Source organism: Camelus ferus, chromosome 19 (genome assembly GCF_009834535.1).
Source record: "Camelus ferus isolate YT-003-E chromosome 19, BCGSAC_Cfer_1.0, whole genome shotgun sequence".
Lineage (NCBI taxonomy): Eukaryota > Metazoa > Chordata > Mammalia > Artiodactyla > Camelidae > Camelus > Camelus ferus.
The window spans coordinates 13898982-13920982 of NC_045714.1; the positions used below are offsets into that span (position 1 = coordinate 13898982).

Sequence of the window (22001 nt, forward strand, 5' to 3'; positions counted from 1 at the left end):
CACCAACGACTGGGGGAGGCAGCGTGCTGGTGGAACGCAGGCGCTCCCCCTCGCCCTCCCAGGAGCGACGGTCCCTCGAGGCCAACCTGCGACGCCCCCTGACCGAGACGGGGCAGGAGACCTCCGGAGCCCCGGTCCTTCCCCGTCGTGCTGGGTCCACATGGGGCCAGGGGCAGGCTCCCGGGGCGTTCCTGAAGCCGTGCGCGCCCCCTCCCCGGGCCCCCCGGCCTTACCTTCCCTCTCCCAGGGCTGCCCCAGCTCCTCTGCACGGACCGGAGCCCGGCGTCCACACAGCACGAGCCGCTGTGTGTCCGAGGCGGGGCGGCCCAGACCGTGAGAGCTCGCCGGGCGCGGCTCGGCCTCCGGGCCCTGGGACTCCACACCCGGGTTAGACGCCGCAGCGCGCAGGGCCTGCCCTTGCAGGTGAGGCTGCTTCTGCCAGGTTCGCTGGGTTTTAGACGCCGACCCTAATAAGGAGCTTGTGAACACACACCTCAGCGAGCCCAGAGCTGAGCCTCTGGCAGCAGGATCTAAACCTGAAAACTGGGAAAAACAGGCAAGACGAATGCAGATAAATTCGTTTTTAATAAAGGGGTTAATTCTCTTCCAATCCTATATAAAACCATAGCGATTAAAAACTTCATTTTGAAAGTAAAATATTTACATATGAACAAGTAACTGTGCAAAATTTACATGAAAAAATGGAAAGACAGGGTTTTCCTAAAAGACAAAATAAAAGGTGTAACAGTTTCCAGGTGTCGATAAAAAATACTATCAGCACTCAGTCCACACGCGCGCGGAGAGTCTAACGTGGGAATTCACACGGAGAAAGCCGGAGCATTTACAGTCATAAAAGTCCTATCGATAGACAATTTAATACAATAACCTCTGAAAATATAAAGAACCAATTAGTATATTTGTAATAAAAAAATAGGTACAAAGAAGGGGCTTTTGCTCTGGACGTCTGTAAAGTGGGCCCACAGCTTGCATACAGTCTCTTAGCAAAATAATTATAGTTACATAGCCGTCTTCTGTCATGTGCCAAAAACTATGTACAGTTACCGACAAAATACACCAGCCATTTTTCAACACTTGATTCACACTGAGAAACAGTCTTTTGATGATTCTTCTCAACTTTGATTTTATTTCATCTAAGTTTTCACTTTTAGCTAAAAAACACAGTGCAAGTAAAATAGATTTATGCTGAAAAGGTTTTCATTTCTTTTAACTTTACAGCTTTACAAACTATAGCAAATAAAATGCATTTGTACAGATGCTGACCACACATTCAGAAGGAGCCGCGGCGCTGGGCCCCGAGAAGCAGGAGGGAGGTGGGCCCCGAGGCGTGGGCGGCCGAGGAACGCCCACCTGCACCTCGGGAATCCCGAACGGAGGGCGGGGGAGGGGCGACGATAAATAGTCTAAAAAATCAGTTTGCTTTGCCAACTGACTAATACAAAAATAAAATAAGTGAAATGAGGTCATCGGCTGTAGACACACACCTACGGAGTAAGTTGGGTTGAACTAAACCAAATGCACAAACGATGCAGAAACCGCTATGAGCTGACAGAGGGCAGCTAATTATTTGCTAAACGATTCCATCAGTTTTTATATATGGCTTGTTTGGCAAGAAGGCCACTCAATCAAAGATGAGTTAAGATTTAATTGTCCTTTTAGAGTACCCACGGGCCTCTGTGTTCTCTGTTACAGAAACGTGTCTTCCTCCGTACAGAAGAGTTGACTTAGAAACAGGAATATAAAACTGCTCCATTGTAAAGAGGTGGCTGTTTTTTAAACAATATCCCATTTGCTTGTTACAAAAAGGCGTCTCTGCAAACAAATGAAAAGTCCCCAGGCGTCTCCCTCTGAGAGGCCGTGTCCGAGCTACTTAAGGAATGCTTTGTAGAGCAACAGTGAATGGCTTGTCTCGCGTTCATTTTCTAAACAAAATATGAGGTCCCTGAGGTTGACCCGCGTGATCCGCTGTCGCGTGAACTGTCTGGGGGTTCCGATGCCGGAGCTGCCTGGGACCGCCGAGCCTGGGCCCGAGCCCTGGTGACGAGAAAGGAGAAGACAGCCGAGTTAGTGGTGGCAGGGTGGGCGCCGGAAGGAGGGGGCGGGGCCAGGTGCCGCCCCAGGACCGCGCGCCTGGGGCGGCTCACGTTTCCCTACAGGTGCCCCAAGGAGCCCTGATGCTGGAGGAAGCCAGGCCCGGGACAGGCTCCTTCCCGCAGGCCTAGTGCTGGCGCTGAGGTGCTTTACGAGCCCCTAATGGGGAGGGGTGAGAGCAGGGGCACGGACCCCCACGCCGACCTCCAAGACTGCTGCTCTCAGGCACACGCTCGAGAGCACGAACCCCGCGACGCCCCACAGAGCTCAGACTCTGGCCCCTGGGTGTGGGGAACGAAAAGATGGTGGCAGGGGACGCAGAACAGCTCCAGGGCTTGCCGCTGGTGCCCCCGAACTCCAGTGTCCAGCGTCTCAGGAGGGCTATGCTGCACCTGCGGCTGGCTGTGTCATCCCCACTTCGCTGACAAAGTCCAGACTCCTGGGCCAGGCGGGCTGGCTGTCGGCAGGCTGGGCTGCAGGACTCCACGGTGACCACAGTCACCCATGGCCAGGAGGGAGCCCCCTGGGCTGACGGCAGCAGTTCAGCCGGCCTGCACCGCAGGGAGCTGCCAGTGTTCTCCAGGACGTGGCGCGTGGCCCTCCGCAGCAGCGTCCTTCGGCGTGGCCCCGTCTCCATGCGACACTCAGGGCCCAAGGGCCCACACACTTCCAGCTGGATGGCTCTCGCTCTTCCGTGCAGAATGAGAACTAAGTGTCTGGGTTCTGATGGTTAAAGTTGCTCGTGTACATTTCAAGTGCAAAACTTAAATCTGGCATTTTACAACATTTTCTCAAAGTCTAATAAGCAGGTGGCAGCAACGAGTTCTATGAGGCTGGAGGAGGCCGCACAGCGAGCGGCCAGCAGGTGGCAGGCAAGGCCAGTCCCTCCACCGGGGGCCCCTTTCCTCCGGGCGCCGCGCGCTGCCCACGACACGTCTTCGACCCTTAATTACGATTTCTTTAAGCCCCCTGCAGACACCCTTAACCGCGGGGTCCCTCCTCCAGACCAGTCCTCTGGTGACTACGTTTCCTTGTTTGGAACAACTATTTCGGTTTTCTTGGTGGTTTTCCCTGAGTCTCCGTAACAGCCCTACTGCAGCATTGTGTGTACGAGACAAACAGCACCCTGAAAAGGTTGTGATGAAAACGCACAGTTTAGAGGAGCGCGGAGGAAAATGGGGCTCCGTCTCGGGAGCTGCTGTGCACCCGGGCTGCCCGCAGGCCGAGTCTCTAGAAAGACGGCTGGGGCAGGGAGTCCGGAGGGGGGGGCCTCTCCTCCTGCCTCCAGGACAGACGGACAGCGCCTGGCCTCGGGTCTTGGGGACTCTCCTGTCGCTCGGAGAGAACAAAGCACTATCTAAACAACGGGCCAGACGTCTTCAGTGGCACCTGCTGCAATTCTGGACCGGGTTTGATGTTCCTACTTGAAAAATAGTTCCACGGCCAAAAATGGCTGGGACAAGGGTGAGGCGCTCACTTCAAGCACAGAATTTAAAGGATGCTAAAAAATCAGAAATCAAGGTAAGTAACATTTTAATGCAGAATTTTTTAGAAATCGAAAGTGGTGCCAGAAAATCCAGACAGGCAAGTGTCAGCACAGCCCACGGGGGAGGGGACGGCACTGTCACTCACGGACGGTTCTGTGGACGTTAATAAAACGCCTGCGATGCTTCAGTTACTTCTAATACCACAAGGCGAATGCCACCCTTTAACTGGACGGCTCTGGGGCGTCCTGGCTACGGGAAGGGGTCACAGGAACCCCGTGCCCAGCCTGGAAGTGGGAGAACCCAGAGCCCCATGGGGGAAGCCAGAGGGAGCGGCCAGCAAGGACCAGAGGCCACAGGAAACCGCAGGGCCGTGGGCGTCCACCCAGGAGAGGGCAGGGTGGCGCCGACTCACACAGCATCCGCCCGCAGGCGCAGGGGTGAGTCGGTCTGCTCTGTTTCGCTTGGTATCTGCAGGCCGTGGAGGAACACTAGCTTCCTCCCCCCCAAGCATCGCTGTGAACACTCATCCAATCCTGTCACAGGACTGTCCACAGGGTTAATAAAAAGAGGCTGCTCCTTCCTCTGAAGGCAATCTCTCCACAGTCAAAAACGCCACAACCAACTGACAGGCAACAAACATGAGATGTAGGAACCAAACGGAAAAAATCAGCTTCCATCCACTTTCCACCTGGCTCACGGGGTCACTGTGCTAGGGACCCCAGGGCTGTGCACAAGCGGAGCTGGCAGCTGGTGCTGGGAGCGTTGGCCCCGGGACTGCCGGGGGCTCCCACTGCAGGGCCATCTCTGCTCCCCTGGAGCCCACCTAGCAACGGCGGGGAAATGAGGGCATCTCTACCCAGCCGGGCTGTCCCTGCGTCCCAGGAGGGGAGCAGTTTGGGTCAAAGTGCCAACAGCACAGGCTCCCACGGGCTCGTTCTGCTTCCTGTGCGCAGCGTGGCTCCTAAACTCGTCCGCACCCGCCACGTCCTCACCGTCCACAAGGACACAGGGCAGAACAGCAGTAACAGAGACACTCGGGCACCCGGCTCGCGAGCACAGACGTCCCTCACGGCAGCCGAACACAAGGTCACCCCAGTGCCCCCCCCAGTCTCCCCAAAACCATGCAGAACAGGAGGGGACACAGAGGCCTACTGGACGCACCGCCTCAGCACAGGTGAGGACAAGGCGCGCCCAGACTTCATGAGAAGCATTGACACATCCCAGGCGGGGTCCCACTGCGCCCCCAAGAGGCCAAGCAGCAGAGACGGAGCCAGGAGGGGGCAAGGGGACTGGAGGGGCCAGAGGGTCTGGTCCTCCCCGCCAGAGCGCCAGGCACCCAGAGCGGATGCGGAGGGGCGGAGCGAGATGTGAGACAAGACCCTTGAAATTGGGCAGCGGCAGGGAGAGAAGTATGGGGGTGGAGGGTCCTGCAAGTCAGAGCCTCGCTGCCAAAACCTCAGACATTTGGGGACCCAGCCGACTCTGCAGAGCCGCCAGGAGGGGGCGCCATCACACCGGAGTCTTGTAAACACCCCAAACCACAAAAAAACGAAGGTCAAGGTAGCAAATCCATGAAGAGCCACTGCAAAAAATCAGAAAATGAAGTTCCACGCTTGTCAGAGACAAACAGTCTGGAAAAAACAAGAAAACTGTAAGACAACACAGCCAACAAAAAAATAAACCTTTGAGGACATGAGAATCACCTGAATCAAAAACTCAAAACTTAGGGGGAAAAGGGGTTAAAAACGAGAAGGAAATGAGAGTTGATTGATTCAAGAAAGAACTGGGGGGGGGGGGCAAAATTATCTCAGAAATGAATATAAATGGTAAGGCGCTCAGGGGAGAAAAGACGGGAATGGAAACGCAGTGAGAGGCAGAAGAGCACGGGCGTGGAGACGAGCCGGGCCCGGGAGGGGCGGGCAAACGGGAGGCACCATGGAGGACGCGCCTGGTGCCCGGAGCACCTCAGGGGCGGCACCTGAGCTGCGATCCGGGGAAACGGTCAAGAAGTGGGAAAAACCAACCTACGTGGACTCAAAGGGCACCTGGGAAAATTATTAACCCATAAAAGTCGACTTTGACACAGCCCCGCGGAACCGTCAGCTTTCCAAGGGGAAGGCCTCCAGGTGACAGGAGAAAACTAACGATGAAGGTGAGAAGGCTAGCCTGGCCTCAGGCTTCTCCACCAACACAGGACGCAGCGGAGCAGCGTTAACACCCGCGGAACGCAAACGTGACCCAGCAATTTTACATCCAGCATGGCTGTCCTCCACATCGAGCCACAGAAAACCCGTTCCAACGTGAACCGCTCAGGGGACGCTGCCCCTGAGGCCTTCATGAGGGCTCCGCCACGCGCGGGGGGGGGCATCCCAGTGAGAAAGGGCGGGGAAACGGCAGGAAAAGACAGGCGGAAGTCAGCACTTGTACAAACGTGCATCCGGTGCCAGGGCGAAGGCAGGAAGCTGTGTGCGGGCGAGAGAGCAGAGCCGACGCAGCAGCAAAAGAAAGGGGCGGACCCAGCACGGAACGCGCTCCGGTGCCTCCACACATGGGGCTGGCAAAAGAAGGCGGACCTGAGCCAAGACCCGGGGGCCGAGGACATCCAGAAAGGCTTCAGACACAAGTAACCCCTAGAACACAACGACATACGTCCCCAAGTAGAAACAAACATCTTAGTTAAGGGGCAGAGAATACGCATCTCACAAACCCACCGCAGCAGCTGTGGAACAGACGCACGGAGGCCCGCCACGCCACCTACACCAAGACAGGCGATGGGCTCACCTTGCCCGCGGACGGAAAAGCTCTCCAGCTGCGACTCAGAGAACAGGACCTGGCCGCGCGCTCTGCACGGGAGACACGCCTAAGGGAACAGCTACGACTCATGGGAAGAGCAGAGCCTCTTCTGGGCTGACGGAAACAGGACAAGGCAGCAGCCCTGACGCAGGTCGAAGGAGACGTGCAGCCCACTGGGCAAAGACAGACACTTCTTAATGCTGGGAAGTCACAGCTCCCCGGGAAGATGCGACACGACAGACACTGCAATCCGTCACAGAGCAAGAACCACAGGAGGCGCCAGGAGATGACGATGGAAACACTGAGAACACAAGGCTCTGGGACCCCACACCCGGCACAAAACACGTCAAGTGGGCAAAAACAAGCAGAGACAGTCGGCCTGGCCAGCGAGGGGCAGGCTGCGTACCCCCTGTCCTGAGACGCCACCTTGTTCTCCAGCACCCACAGCACGTTCACCAAACAGAGCACCCACGGTGCCCCGCAGACCAGCGAAACTAAAGCCCACGCGCCTCACGCCGTGACGCTGGGGGGGGAGCCCTCTCCATCAGAACCACTGGCGGGTGCAAACTGGCACAGCCCCTGGGGGAGCTTGGCGATGCCCGAGGAAACTTCCTTCGCACCTACCTTCACTGCGACACACACTCACAAGGTCACACGCCGCCCGCAAACGAGGAAGGGAGGTAGACTAAGCTGCACGGGCGCCAAGAAGCACACGCGGCTGTGAAAGAGACCGGGGAGCGTCTGCACGCACGAGGTGACCGGAGCACGTTCCAGCGTGTGGCCCGTGACAACGGCCAGCTGCGCCCAGTGCTCGAACACGCGCTGCCCTTGGAGAAAGAGGGGGAAGAAGAGCGCACCAGCGCCGAGCGGAGGGGCCGCTCCCCAAGTGCTCGCTTCCGGCACCGCCGGGCTCTGACGGCGAGGCCCACGGGAGCCCGGCCCACACAAAAGGGCAGCAAGAAACGCGCTCGTCTCAGGAACCCTGGAACGCAGAGTTCTGAGTGGACACCGTACGGCTGGATGCAAAAAGCACTTTGCAGAAACACACTCCAGAGACTTCATATGTTTCTTCCTCACAGGGCCTGGCAGCTCTGAAACTCCTTATCTACGAATTAGGACGAGACAAACAGCAGATCTACTGTGATCACGAGAACCAGGCTTCTCGCGCAAGGACAAGGGACAGCCATGGGGAGCCCTGTCACGTCAGGACGGAGTCTGAGATCGGAGTCTCAGCCCAGTGTCTCCAGTACACAGACAGACAGACAGACAGAAACACAAACACGGGGCTGGGGCTGCCCCTGACCCGTAACCTGGCTGCCCCTTCAGGGGGCCTGAGCAGGACTGGCCACCCAGTGCCCAGACGCCGGTTCCTAAACATGAGCCCCAACAAAAGGAAGTACGACTCCTTGAGAAATGGTCATTTTCACTTACGGCAGGAAAAATATACGGTAAGTTGGTGGAACGTGTGTGGCATGAAAACTAAGAGTCTTCAGGAGGTGGCGCGTCACGTCAAGGAGACAGAGGAGCCACACTGAAGGAGCGGGCAATGGCGGCAATGGCAAAGGTGGGGCCACAGCGGCCCCCCCACGGAGCGAAGCCAGTGCCCCCGAACAACTGCACGCTCTTCAAAAGCGTCCAGACCAGGAAAGACAGGGGGCACGAGGACCCGCCACAGCCTGGGGGCACTGTGCAGCCGGCGGGCCCGAACGCCAGGAGGGCTCCTGGAGGGGTCCTGAGACAATCAAACATGGGAAAGCACCTGCAGAAGACACAACTGGTTAAAAGAAAAAAGAAAAAAGAAAGTCTCCAGACTTAAGAGCTCTGAAAATTGAGTGACAAGACAAACAACCCAATTAAAAAATGGATCAAAGATCTTAACAGATGTCTCACCAGAGAAGATGTTCAGACGGCAAACAAGCGCAAGAAAGATGCTCCCTGCCGCGCGTCATCAGGGAAACCGAATTAAAACCACAGTGAAGTAACGCCGCACGCTCGGAACGGCCCAACCCAGCGCACCGGCAGCACCGGGTGCCGGAGGGGCCACGGGGCGGCGGGCGCGCGCTCGCCCGCTGCTGGTGGGAACGCGGCCCGGAGGGGCCACTTGGGCAGTTTTCTACAAAACCAAACACGCTCTTACCACACGATCCAGCAACTGCGCTGCTTGGTATTCACCCAAAGGAGCTGAAAACTCACGTCCGCACGAAAACCTGCACGGAGATGTTTACAGCAGCTGCATTCACAGCCGCCAAAGCGTGCAGTCAGCCAGGATGTCCTCCGGGGGTGAGGGGCTAGTAGCCGGCAGTCCACCCAGACAGAGGAATGTCACTCCCTGATGAAAAGAAACAGCCGTCGAGTCACGAAGAGACACGGAGGGACCCTGGATGCACCTAACTAAGTGAGAGAAGCCAGTCTGAAAAGGCTACAGGCTGTGTGACTCCGTCGATACGACATCCTGGACACAAAGACAAAACCTCAAAGACAGCAGGGCCGGTGGCTGCCAGGGCGGAGTGCGGAGGGCTTTCAGGGCAGTGAGACCACCGGCCTGACGCGCTGCTGGGTGCAAGTCGTCACACACATTTGTCCACGTCCATAGAAGTACACACAGGAGTGAGGCCTGATGTAAGCCACAGACTCTGGGTGATTACGGCGTGTCTGTGCAGGTCTGCCTGCGACAAACGCACCGCCTGCTGAGGCTGCCGCGCACATGTTGAGTGGCGGGGCCTGTGGCAAGTCTCTGCGCTTCCCGTTCAGCTTTGCTGTGAACCTAAACTTGCTCTAAAATACAGTTTATTAATTTAAAATTAAATTCTGAAACACGAAGTCACATAAGGCCTCCAGTTAACAGCGCCATGCCGACGCCTCGCGCTGCGGGGCTGAGCAAGGCACTGCACTGAAACACTACTGTTTTGGGTAACTTTTCTGCAAGTCTAAAATTAGTTCAAAATAAAGTGTTTTTTCAAAACACCCTAGGGAAATAATCCTCAACTAAAAAAAGAAAAAATTAAGCATTATCTTACTGATGAAAAAAGGCATATAAGACTTTTAAAGTTCAAGTTTCGTATCAATTGTTACACACGCAACACACAGGTGTCCCTAAAGTTCGAAACAGGCACAGGCGACAACGGGTGAAGCAGCTCCACCAGGACGTGGGGTGACGTGCCTCTCGCTGTCACCGAGGAGCCCTCTGTCCCCTCCCGACACGCCACACTCCTCCCCACACCCACGCCCGCCCTGTCAGTTTGGAAATAGGCACTTTTTCTATTCTTCAGAGGTCACCCTGGATATTTTAACACCTAAGGCAAAAGTTAATCACCACGCCTTTCCCACGTGCCCGCCCCTCCTAACACAGAGACCCCAGCAGGCAAAGGGGTTGTGGAATTGGTTACAACGAGCAAAAGAGAATAATGGGAACTAGATTTCTCAACTGTCTGCGAAGGGCTTCCTGAGTGAGGAAAGGGGGAGGCTACAAAGAAGCCCTGAGGTGCTAGCCTGGAATCGGAGCATCTCAGACGCAGAGGGTTGTTTCAGATGCAGGAAGGGATATGCACGCACACGCACACATGCACACACACAGGCACGCAGACATGCGCGCATACGCACACACCTGCAGACATACAACATCCCCGGGCTCTGACCACTGAGGGGCCTGGAAGCAGGGCCCCCATAGCAACGAGCACACACGGAGCTCAGATCTTGGTCTCTAAGTTCCACCCTCCACTGCCAGGAGCCAGGCTCCTGGGGGTCACTGCTGTGAGGGCAGGGAGAGGCACAAGAGGCACCTGGACACCTCTCGTGTCAGTAAAAACACAACGCTTAAAGGACGAGGGCAACATTTCAAAAGGATATAGAAACCAGCGTGAAGCAGCTTCCACTGACCAAATCTAGAAACAACGAGAGCATTGATTACGACCCTCCGAATGCAGCAGGAGTCCACGCGTCCACACACGCCGACGGATGAGTGAGCAGACGAATGGATGAGGGAGGAGAAGCTCTTCTTTACAACAGAAGGCAGCCAATAAATGGGGACAGTGTGATGGGAACAGGCCACACTCTGGCACCTATGCCCGCAGCCATTCCGCTGGGCACAGAGGCCGGGTGGAGGTGTGACGGGGGACAGTGTCTGCGTGATTCCGGAGCACCTCCATCCCAAAGGCCTAACAGTGACCACACAGCAGAGGAAGCTGGCTTCCTTAACCAGCGACTTAACCAAGGGATCAAGACCAAGGTCACCAGTGGTAAGAAGGTCGACACCGTGGGCCGTGCATGTGACGGCTGGGTGGAGCGCCCAGCAACACTAAGGCATTTCTGCCCAAGTCGGACAGACCACGGGGGGAAGGGCCACCCCACAGAACAAAGGCCTGTCCTCTGTCACGCCGTCAGGGATAGGGGCACTGGGGAGGGATTCAAACCGCACACTAACTGGTGCCGCACACGCCTGGGTCACAAAGAAAGACCAGGACAGGCAGTGAGGGGTCAGGGGTCCGGGGCTCACTGGTGCCTCAGGGCTGAGTTCCTGATGGGCCGGGGGGCGGAGGCGGGGTGCAGTAACAGAAGAGCGTGTCCAGAAGGGTCAGTATCGAGGGGTGACGGACGGAACATCCCCTCAGAAAAAGATCTCACGCCTGTTACATGTGGTATGTGCGTTCAGAACTGAGCATCTGAACAGAGGTTCTTACAACTTTCTCCAAGTTTGAAACTATTTTAAATTAAAAGAAAAGCATTTGGAAACTATTATTATATTCGGGAGAGACGATGGCGGAGGCGTCGAAGTTTTCCAATCTTGCCAAAGGGCCACATAAAGCACAGAGCCGCCAGGCCGCAAAACCAGGCGCCAGCGGACAACATTCAGAACAAAATCAGCAGAGATGAGCCCCAAGCGGCCACGGGCCGGGAAGCAGCTCCAAACAGTGCAGGGAAAGCAGCCGGACCCGCGAGGCCCGAGGCCCAGAGCAGTGGGTGGCCCCTGGAGGGGAGGCTCCCAGGGGGCGGCCGCTGAAGCCGGGAGGGTTCTCCCCCATCCGAAGGCAGCCTTGCCGCCAGGACCCCACCTCTGACAGCCGGGCCCCCAAGCACAGGGGCCCACGTAAGAGACTCGGGGTAGGGGGGGCCTGAAACCACACTGAGCAAGGCAGGGACCACAGAGACAAAAAAGCTCCAGGTAAGGGTCAGGCAGAAAGCAGAGCCCTGAAATCTCAACGGCGGAAATCGTCACTGCGGGGAGGCAGCCTGAGAGGAGCTCAGCGAAGTCGGCAAACCTTCCTCCACAGGGTCCGGGAAACTGGGATCCCATGAACGTGCACGCAGAGACGTCAGAGCCCACGCCAGGGGCCATAAGGAAAAAGAGTAACTTCCCAACAGATGATGAAAAAACACCAAAGAGACATAATCAAAAGGTCCAAACTGTTATGTTGTTTCCAAATAAGCTAGAAAACACTGGGAAAATGACAAAAAGCATGAAAGAACAACAGAAATCAGAATTAGCAGAACTCAGAAATGAAGTGACGAAGTCAAGAAAAAATGAGGAACAAAAGAAAATTCCATTTGGGAAACAAAGACTGCTCTCGGGAGACACAGGAGCAGGAACACAACAAACAGGCAGAAGGAGCTACAAGGGGGAAGGGGCGGAGTGTCACGTATTTTTAAAGAGAGATTGAAAGGATTAAAGAAAAAAACGACAAATACCAATGGGCTGTGAACACAGGAATCTCTGGAAAGGGTGAAACCAAAGAAGCGTCACGCGAAGCGCCCCTGGAAACGGAGGGTTTAAAACTGCCCCCGAGAGCACAGCTCAGGACAGCCGGCCCCCGGCAAAGCGGCACAGCCTGAAGCAGCAGAGCTCGGCGGGCAGCCCTGGGCAGAGGACACGCACAGCACCCAGGGGAGGGAAGCGAGACGATCGTCGGACTCCGACAGCAGCGTTTTCTCCCAGGAAAGCAAACACCCGGAGTAACCACTTACTCAAGAAAGACTCTCAAGGAAAGGGGGCTGAGCCCAGGGCTTCACAGCCAGACACCGGCCTCCGAGTGTGAAAGGCACGAACCGCCATCCACGTGCAAGACTCTGGGGAACGCGGCCCCACGAACCATCCCAGAAGACTCCAGCAGAGACTGAGACTCAGAAGACCACAGAGAAGAGTCACTGGCATTAAACAGAAAGTCCCTTGTGCCCTAAGAGAAAGAAGGGACAGGGAGAGAGGACAGCCCGCAACAGCCAGTGACTGTTCTGCGGCGAGCCAGACGCGCGCACGAGCCTGCCCGGTGTCAGGGTCACATCCTACACAGCACCCGCCCGACAAGCCCCAGACCGGACCTGGCCGGGAGGCAAGGCTGCAGGTGAGCCATGCTGGGTCGGAGGGCTCCCTGCAGACAGTACCAGGCAGCAGAGCGACAAACAGAGCACAACACGCCTGGCCGGAACGAGCCCCCCAGCGGGTCTGAGCCAACAGCCAGCCCCTCAGAGGGAGGGGACAGCAATACGATGTCCCAGCAACGGCACCTGCAGCCAGAGACACAGGGAAGCCAGAGCCGCCGTCGAGGGAAAAGCAGCCGGCAGGGCCTGGACCGGAGAGGGCCCAGATGCTGGACTTGACAAAACCAAGAGAGCAGGTCATAAACGGGTTCCAAGGACGATGGGAAAACTGGCCTCAGTAAGCGAGCAGACAGGGAAGTCTCTGCACAGAATCAAAAGCCATAAAGACCTAAGCAGGAACCCAGAACCGCAAACACAGACAAATGAGAAGTGCAGGCACTGGCTTCGCGGCTGGACGGGGGCGGCAGGGAGCCCACGTGGTCGGAACAGAGGGAACAGGGTCACGAAACACGAACACGGGCTCAGAGACCCACCAGGCACAGCGGAACGTCCCACAGAGGTACCATGGGAGTCCCAATAGAAGAAGGCTGGAACACAGGCAGTTTTGAAGAAATAAAGGCCACAATGTTCCAAATTAAAAGAAAAACACTGACCAACAGTCCCAAGAAGCTCAGAGCAGCCCAAGCAGACTGAACACCACGAGACAAGTCTGAACACAACACAGACCAATGTCAGAAAAGCGAGACGACCATCTCAACACAGCCAGAGAAGTGACACACAGGACGGGAAACAGGGTGAAGCCAGCGGGGCCTGAGCATGGTGGGACGGCGTCTCCAAGGACAGAGGTGGTCACACGTTTATGGTCGTTCCGGGTTTAAGAATAAGAGTTTTGCAATCTTGCAAAATTCACTGGGCAACCTCCCATCGTTTGCTGTGACCTGGGACGAGATAACACAGCTAAATCAGAGCAGGCATTTCCTGGGAAACGAGAAGGAGACATGCAGGAACACAGAGGATCCAAGGAACAGAGGAAAACACAAAAAACGGCTGAAAGTCTTGGAATCAATTATCCCTTTTTAGTCTGCTGTTGTACAAAATTAAATGATACGTATCTGGATTTGCCTGGCTTCTTCAAGAATGTAAGAGACAGTAAATCTTAAATTTAAAATAGAAAAAAAAGTCAATATTGAAGGAAATTTTCATCCAAAACTGAGGGTGAAATACAACCATTTTCGAGCAAACAAAAGCTGGCTATCGCCAGTAGACCGCACTGCAAGCAACGCTCACCGCTGCCCTTCAAGCCGAAGGCAAGCCGATGACGGGAACCTGGGCTCGGGGAGGAACGGAGGACCCGAAACAGCGAGTCAGTCCATGAAAAAACGATGCCTTCTTTCCTCCTGTCATTTACTTACAAGATAACTGACAGCTTAATGCAATAATAACGATACTTTAAAGTTGGGTTTGTAAATATATATGAAGATGTGACGGGAAACAAACAAGAAACTAACAAAACTTGGACAAACAAAAACAGGTAACAAGTTTCCTTCCTCCTTAGAATCACTTTTTCTCTTGCAGGCTTGTCTCACTCCCGCTGCTCAGGAAGGACAGTTACCCCACGAGGGTCACCTTTCTGAACGCTTCCACGTCCATGTATTTTCAAAGTCAGCCTAAATCCCATCACATCAAACTACATGACCAAACTTCCTCACGCAAAGAACTTCCAGCTCGCGTGAGATCCACGAACAAGCCGATCTGAATACAAAGCATCAAATGTAAAGCAGACACTCCCCGGGAGGTGAGACCCGTGTGAATGGTGAGGAAGCCCACCCGGCGTGCCGGGCCCCTCAAGTGAGCGTGGTGCCCAGGCCCCTCCAGCCCCGCGCCGGCGCTGTGTACCTCTGCCCCCGACCCGGGGCCCGGGGAGTCCACTTTCCTCTTCTTTCTGGGCCCGATGGCGGCCAGCGCCGTGAGGTTGGCGTCGCGCTGCCGCATCTGCGCCAGTTCTTGCTGCTGCATCTTCGTTTGGAAAAGCAAACAGGACGGTCATTTCGTGCATGCTTTTTCTTACAACAAAAGGTACACATATACCCGAGGGCTTTCCAGTTTGTTTCTAAATTAAAATTTCTTTAACGTTTTGACCTTTTTTTTAAACAGTAAGCATATTCTATAATCAGAAAAAGAATAAAGCCGAGACGCTCATCTTAAAAAAGAGTTCGGAAAACACGAGCAAATTTTAAAACTACAGACTGGATGCACCAAATGAGAAATCACCATTAGGTTTAAAGACAGCAAGCACACAGAGGGCCTGCCCAGGAGACACCTCTGCAAACCTCGGAAGTCCCCACGTGAAGGCCGGCTGTGCAGAGACACCGAGCTCCCCCGCCGGCCCCCCCACCCCCGCCGCCGGGCCCTAGGCGTGAGCACGAACACATCCAGCGCAGTCGCGTACCTCCTTCGCCTTCTGCTTCAACCTTAACTGCTCGGGGTCTTCCTGTCTGGATCGAGACTATTTTTCAAAGACATAAAAATGAAAAGTAAGTTATGACCTAAACATTTATCATCTGACAAGTACGATATCTTATTGGAGACAGAATAACATGCAGGTCATATGACAGAACACGCAGTAACTTTTCCTGAAGTTTATGGTCAAAAGATGAAAATTTACCACGAAAAACAAACATTACTCCTGAGAAAGTCAACACCACTTGGACCTAAGAACTACGCAACACGGTCGGGCCACGTCCACCAGCTGCAGAATCTGATCAGAGGTGACGTGAGGACGGCGGGCCTGGGCAGCCCACGGGCTGAAGGCTTAGAGGGGTCCTGCCCGCGTGCTGAGCGACGCACTGAGGTTCTGAGGCTCCCGCCCCAGCCCCGCTCCCTGCCCCACGCACCGTGCCTCCCAGGCCAGCCCCAGACCCCGCTCCAGCTCCAGGAAACCCCGCGTGTGTCGGAGTGCCCGGGCGGAGGCGGGAAAACCGTCCAACCGCGAGAACCGTCAAGCACTTGCCTTTGCTGCCCGCATCAGGATCTCTCTTTCCTGCTCGTCTTTCCTCTGCTTCTCGATCTGGTCAAGCTGCTCGAAAAACTTGAGCTGAGCCCGGACGTCACTTGCCTGCTCGTACCTGTCGTCATCCTGCAAAAAAGCGAAAGCACCGTTTGTCATGAACTCGGGAGCCTGCAGGACAGTCTGTGTGCGCCCCGCCCTCCCTCAGTCCAAGCCCGACGCCGGTACCCAGACCCGGGCCTCTGTGTCCAGACTTCCCCGTGGCCGAAGCGCTCTGGGTGGGGTCCCGCTCTCAGGTGAGTGCCCCCGGGGCTCAGGGGCAACTTCCATTTACACACTTTGGTATCATTTAAAATTCTGTATAACAACAAGAAATATCTCTATAGCAAAATGGCTGCATGCTTTTATTTGAAACTTTGCTCTGAAGGCGCTGTCGCCCCGCCACTCCACAGTGCCTTCCGGAACAGGGCCCGTGGGACTGAAGAGGAAGGCGGATTCTGCCCAGAAAACTACTGTGAGGCCGGGGCTCTGGTGCGGGCGACCCCCTGCAGGACACGACGGGCACTGCTCTGAGCACTGCTGCACGGGCGGGGTGCAGGCGAGCTTGGCCGCAGGGGCCGGAGCCCAGAGCGGACACGGTGAAGATGCCACCATCTCCCAAGCTGAAGAGGCCGCCTTCCAGGACCCAGGAGGGCAGAGCCCCCAGGGCACATCTTTACGCAGGTCCCACCCCCTTCCCCAGCCCAGGTGGACAGCTCCCAAGAACACCACGGGGCGAAAAGTGGAATCCGCCCCAAATCTAGTTCTAGTTAAAATTCAAAACAAGGTCAATGCTCAGGCCACTCCCACCCCGCGCCTCTCAGCAGGCCGCCCCCTCCGGATAGCGGCGGAGCACCTTGTAGGAGAAGTTCTTCTGCTGGGCCGTCTCCGATATCTTCTCGACGAGGTTCTGCAGCCTCTGCTGCGTGGCGTGGGACACGTAACTCACCACGTCCGGGTGTAGCTCTGTTATGCCGTGCTTCTTACCTGGGGAGCAGGCAACAGCTCACAACACTGAAGCGCTTTTGTTTCCTTCACTGTTCTTTCCCGTACAGCCTCAGGGCGTCCCCAGGGGGCCGGCAGATGCAGGGAGGGCGACACCTGCTTCAGCTCCCTGAGAACATCACCTCCCACCATGCGGAAAGCACAACCCGGGCAACACAGGTGACAGGGACAAGGTGTGTCCCCCCAAACCCAGGACAGCGCCACACCGAGCGCGCGCTGGCGGCCCACGCCACATCCATGTGTGGACTCAGGGGTCCTGGGGACAGCGAGACCTGGGCGCACCTATTTCTAGTATCCGTCTCTGTAAGGGTGCCGGGAGAAGGAAGGTCTCGTCCTTGCAAGACCGCGTCAGGGTGCCCACCAGCTCCGAGTTCGTGGCCAATATCCTCGCGCTCTCTTCCGACAGGTTCACGCCAGCCATGGACGCCACGTCATTGATGTCATCGTCGTCCCTTCCGACAGGAAGAAAAGATCACCCTAACCACCAGGGAGGCGCGCTCGGCGGTCCCGGCTCCTGTCCCCTCCCTCCCGCACTGCTGTCACCTGAGCAGCACAGCCGTCCCTGCAAGCGAGTCTGTTCTTTTAAAGGAAGACTCGCTCGGGGGAGCAGGACGCGAGTCCCCGCACACGGACGTCAGCTCTGACCTCAGCACAACGCCCGCATGCCAGCTCTCACTTCGAGGAGTCTGCTCCGTGAGACCTTTCTTAAGTGACCTCACTGAAGTAACTTATTTTTAAAACAATCACAAACTCTCAGAAAGGCTGGAGAACAGCACAGAGAACTCTTTCCTTCCTGAGTCACCCGAAGGGGGTGGACACTCCAGCCTGGGTCCATGCGGACAAGGGCATCCCCTGCAGAACCGGGGTGACCGCCGCGCTCCTCGGCCACCAGCCGTGCTCGGGCCCTCCCCCCGCACCCCCAGGGCTGCTGACTGTCCCTGTAGCATCTTCTTCAGCCAAGGGTCCGGTTCAGGGGCAGGAGCCGCGTTTCTGTCGTCTCCACAGCCCCTCCCAACTAGTGCCCATGATTCCTGAAGTCCCAGCCCAGGGGTCTTGCAGCCTGTCCCCACTGTGCCCCGACCAACGGCCCCTCCCGATGAGACGTGGGCGACACACCTCTGGCAGGAACGTCACACGAGGCACCTGGCCTTGCCCCCCGAGCACGCGGAGCTCCAGCCCAGGGGTCCCTGCCCACATGTCACGGGGGCCTTGGGGAGGTGTTCTGAGACTGCGCAAACCCCGTTCCTCACAAGCCATCCACTTACCACAGACGTGGCCAGCAGGAGGCAGGCCTTCTGCGAACCCTGACCGGCGCCCACACACCCTTGAGCCCTATTTCCTGACTGAGCCAGACGCCCTGACTCGTCCCACACTCTCCTGACCCTGGCCCTGGGGTCAGCAGCCCTGCAAGGCGGCCCGGTCTCGGTACTGGAAGCGGCTTTTGGACAAGGCGATCCGGGCGCCGCAGGGGCGCCCTGGTGGTCCTCTGCGAGCAGAGCCAGCAGCGCCCACCTGCGGCCACTTCAGAAAGTCTCCATCGGTGTGTCCAACCCTCACCCGCCAGCCGCGGGCTCACCCTCGTCTGCACCGTCTCTGTGCTTCCAGCTCCCTCCCCAGCAGGAAGAAGCCGTGGTCTCCAGGGCTCTTCGCCCGTTTCCTTTTCTGATCTGCAGGCGGACGCGCCTCTCACATCCACCACCTGCCCTCTCCCACCCCCGCACCAGGGGCGGGGGCGCTGACCCCAGCCGGGCCCCCACGGCTCCCAGCTCCCTGACAGTTTCAGGGACAAAGCGTCTGGGAGGAGGGGACCCTAAGGCCCCCGACACACACTCCACTACTGCAGGGCGTGAACCACAGTCGCCTCTGCAGCCCTTCCCGTGGCGGCGCCCAGAGACCGGAGCCCAGCATCCACGAAGGCTCCGAGCAACACAGGTGACAGGGACAAGGTGTGTCCCCCCAAACCCAGGACAGCTCCACACCAAGCGCGCACTGGCGGCCCGCGCCACACCCACATGTGGACTCAGGGGTCCTGGGGTCCACTGCCACCGGGACGCACCCGGATCACCAACCCGTAACGGCGTAAGCACAAACTTGCTATTGGTTTGCGGCTTTGCCTTCCCACCCTGGGTCTGTGGCGAACCTCCCAGAGCTACGAGTGGGAAGGCAGCACCCAAAGGTCGGACGAGCGTGGCAGGAACGCAGCCCCACAGCACCAGCAGCCACCGCGCAGGCGGCTCCCACACCCGTTCCTCATGTGCGCGGCTCATCCTTACCGAAACGAGCCTCCCCCAGGCTCCTTGAGTTTATTTTTCTGGGCAGCAGCCGCCTGTGCCGAGACAGTAGAAAGAGCTTTGGTTCCAGGTAACACAGCAGGTTTCACCACGGGGACTGCAAAACAAGAGGCAAGGGTGTGCCCAACACGCAGGGACACGGTGGCACGGCTGTCCCCAGGCGACAGGGTCGGACAGGCCGAGGGAAGGGCTGTCACCCCCACCCGCCATGATGACGTGTTTACAAACATCGGATGACGAACGCTAAGCTGGAGGTAAAAGCACACACGGCGTCTCTCGAGCATCACACTGTCTGACATGAGGAACAACTACTGGAAAAGCGTTCACATCCCGAGTGTGTGATTTTAAAGATCAAGTCGACGGGGCGGCGACTGTTCAACACTGCAGTGTAACTAACGCCACTGACCCGTCCACTCAGAATGGCTAAAGTGGTCAGTTCGCCCGCATGTGTATCTTGCCACAGTAAGAAGCCCACAGGCCAACAGGCTGCTGGGAGCCGGGCCACCAGGCTCACCTGGCTGCAGCTGGTTCAGCTGGATCTGCTGGGGCGCGGTGAGCACGATGCGGCTGTGGGGCTGCCGGAGCGCGACCATGGGCGTCTGCGTCAGGGTCACCTGCGGGGGCCGGATCAGCGCCCCGGGCTTGGGCGGCGGCTGGATCACCTGAGGGAGAGCCCGCCGCACAATCATGAGCACGGAGAGCACCCGCGCCATCCCGCAGGGTCCCCTGGCCCTCCAGCAGCTCAGGACACACCTGGGAGCTGCCCGGAGGCTGCCCCTGGGCCCTGAGGTCAGTGCCTGGGGCACAGCGTGTGCTGAGCACGGAGCCCACAGAGAGTGGATTTCTCCCCAGCATCAGCACAGGTGACACGTGGTGGCCGCCCTGCTGGGGCTGCCTCAGATTCCTCCCAGAGCCCTGCGGCCTCACCCAGAGCCTCTGGGGCTGGATGTTAAGGATCCAGTTTCTGAACTGCATGAGGGTCACCTGGGGGGCCCGTGCTGCGTTACAGCACGCTCTCAGAGCGGGGGTGGGGGGGTGGCGGTTGCTGTGTGCCAAACCGTCCCACACAAAACCCATGACAAGTCACACTACCCAGGACGAGGAAAGGCCACTGCCGCCAGGAGGTTCAGCCCAAGTCCTGCCATAAACTCAGGTCTCTACAGCCTTCAGGGAAAGCGGTTGATGGACCAGTGGGTCACACGCCCGGGGCTGCTTGCACGCACTGCCACTCAATGGACCAGGGAAGCAGAGGCAGGACAGCCCGTATACACGCCGCGGAGCCCGCGACGTCCCTCAGACAACGCGCCAAGGGCTCCTCAAGACCCCCGTGTGTACCTCCGTTACACGCAGAGCCGAGCCTGCAGGTGGGGTCCCGATGTCCCACCTGCCCCTTCGCCCTGAGCCCCAAACAGCTCCGGCCTGAGCCAAAGGGGCCTCCGTCTCCCATGCCGCCAACAGAGGCAAAACAACGCGGACTCTAACTCGAGCGGAGAGAGCACGCCCGCCCTGGTGACTGATTGCCAGCTCTGGCTGCCGCCCGAGTGTTACCAGAACCCACGCTCCACAGCCTACACTGGTGACGAGAGGCCTGCGCTGTCTCACTGACTTTTCTGACTGGAGAGGAACAAAACCCTCTGAAATCAAAAAGAAGAAGAAGAAAAAGCAGCTGCCTCTCTACGCTTGGCGAGCCCCACCTGCCTGTGGAGCACATCCAAACATAACTCTTCCCAGCAAGGACATTTTTCCAGAGCCGAACAACTCAGAGCCCTGGATCGAAGCACAGATGAAGCACCAGTGGCCTGCAGTCTTATCTCCCGAGACTCTCCGAGCCCCGAACTACAGCCGCAGCGGGTCCTGGGCTGGGAAACAAAGGCCCGCCCTGCCTGCCGGGCCCACACCCAGCACTTGTCGTCTGTTCCTTGTGTTTGGGCCATTGTTCCTGATCAAAGACAGCGACCAACACTACATTGTACTGCGTTCATTTAAGCCAGGAAAACCTGCAAACAATACAGGTAACGGGCGTCTAAGTGGGTAAAAGCCCACGGGCTTCTCTCGTCTTAGAAATAAACTCAAAACTGCAGGGCTGGCCTCTAGCTGGCACTTTCCCACCGAGGATGAGACCAGGGCTCTCCCACCTGCCTGTGACCCAGGAGGCCCCTCGGAGCCAAGGCCCATTCACCTAAGAGGCGGGCGGGTGGGCGGGCGGGCAGGGGAGGTGGGCAAGGCTCTGGGGCCATCATACCAGCGGCGTGGGCTGCCCCTGCTTGCCGACGCCAACCTGTGTGGGCTGCGTGAGGCTGATGACAGGGGGCTGGAGGGCGCTGGTCACGGTGGCCGCCGTCTTCCCGGCTGTGCGCTGGACCGAGCCACTGAGCACCACAGCCGTGAGCGCGGTGGTGGCCTGCGAGGCCGGCGGCTGCTGCTGCTGGCTCTGCTGGATGAAGGCCGCGGAGTCGGGGGTCAGCTGTCTCAAGGCGGGCAAGCTCCTCTGGGCAGAAAGACAGACACGGGGTCGGCGGGTGGCACCGGCTCAGAGACAGGCAGCTCTGAGAACACGGACTCGAGCTCAACAGCGAGCTTTTCGGGCCTCGGGAGATGCCCCTGCACGCCAGGGGTCACCATCCAACAGTGCCAGCCCAGCCATCACCGAGCAGGGTTATCCTCAACAGAAACTGACAGAGACACGTTTGAAAAACCAGTAAGTGGCACGGAATGCCCTCGAGCATGTAAGGACAGCAGAGGACACCTTGGTGACACCCTCATCCCAGAGGTGCAGGCACCCCCATCTGTGGGGAGAGGGCCCTTCTCGGTCCCCAGCTGTGTCACCACAGAGTGGCCACAGTGGCAGGGGTCTCATAACACTGTCTTGGGACATGTTGCACATGCAAACACGTGGTGACATCTATGCAAGCCTGCTCCTCCATGGAAACAGCCTGACCTCCCCCGCCCCCCCCCCCCGCC

General features: G+C 57.5%; 1 protein-coding gene across 1 annotated transcript in view; it reads right to left on the reverse strand.

Moving 5' to 3' along the window:
• Nucleotides 1–566: 566 nt before the first annotated feature.
• Nucleotides 567–22001, reverse strand: part of TAF4 (TATA-box binding protein associated factor 4) — a 62678-nt gene continuing 41243 nt past the window's right edge. The window contains 9 exon segments of the mRNA XM_032461486.1: nucleotides 567–2052; nucleotides 14595–14714; nucleotides 15148–15204; nucleotides 15709–15834; nucleotides 16601–16731; nucleotides 17032–17201; nucleotides 19023–19137; nucleotides 19555–19702; nucleotides 21283–21528. Of these exon segments, the coding sequence (XP_032317377.1) occupies nucleotides 1885–2052; nucleotides 14595–14714; nucleotides 15148–15204; nucleotides 15709–15834; nucleotides 16601–16731; nucleotides 17032–17201; nucleotides 19023–19137; nucleotides 19555–19702; nucleotides 21283–21528 (1281 nt within the window). The 3' untranslated portion in view covers nucleotides 567–1884.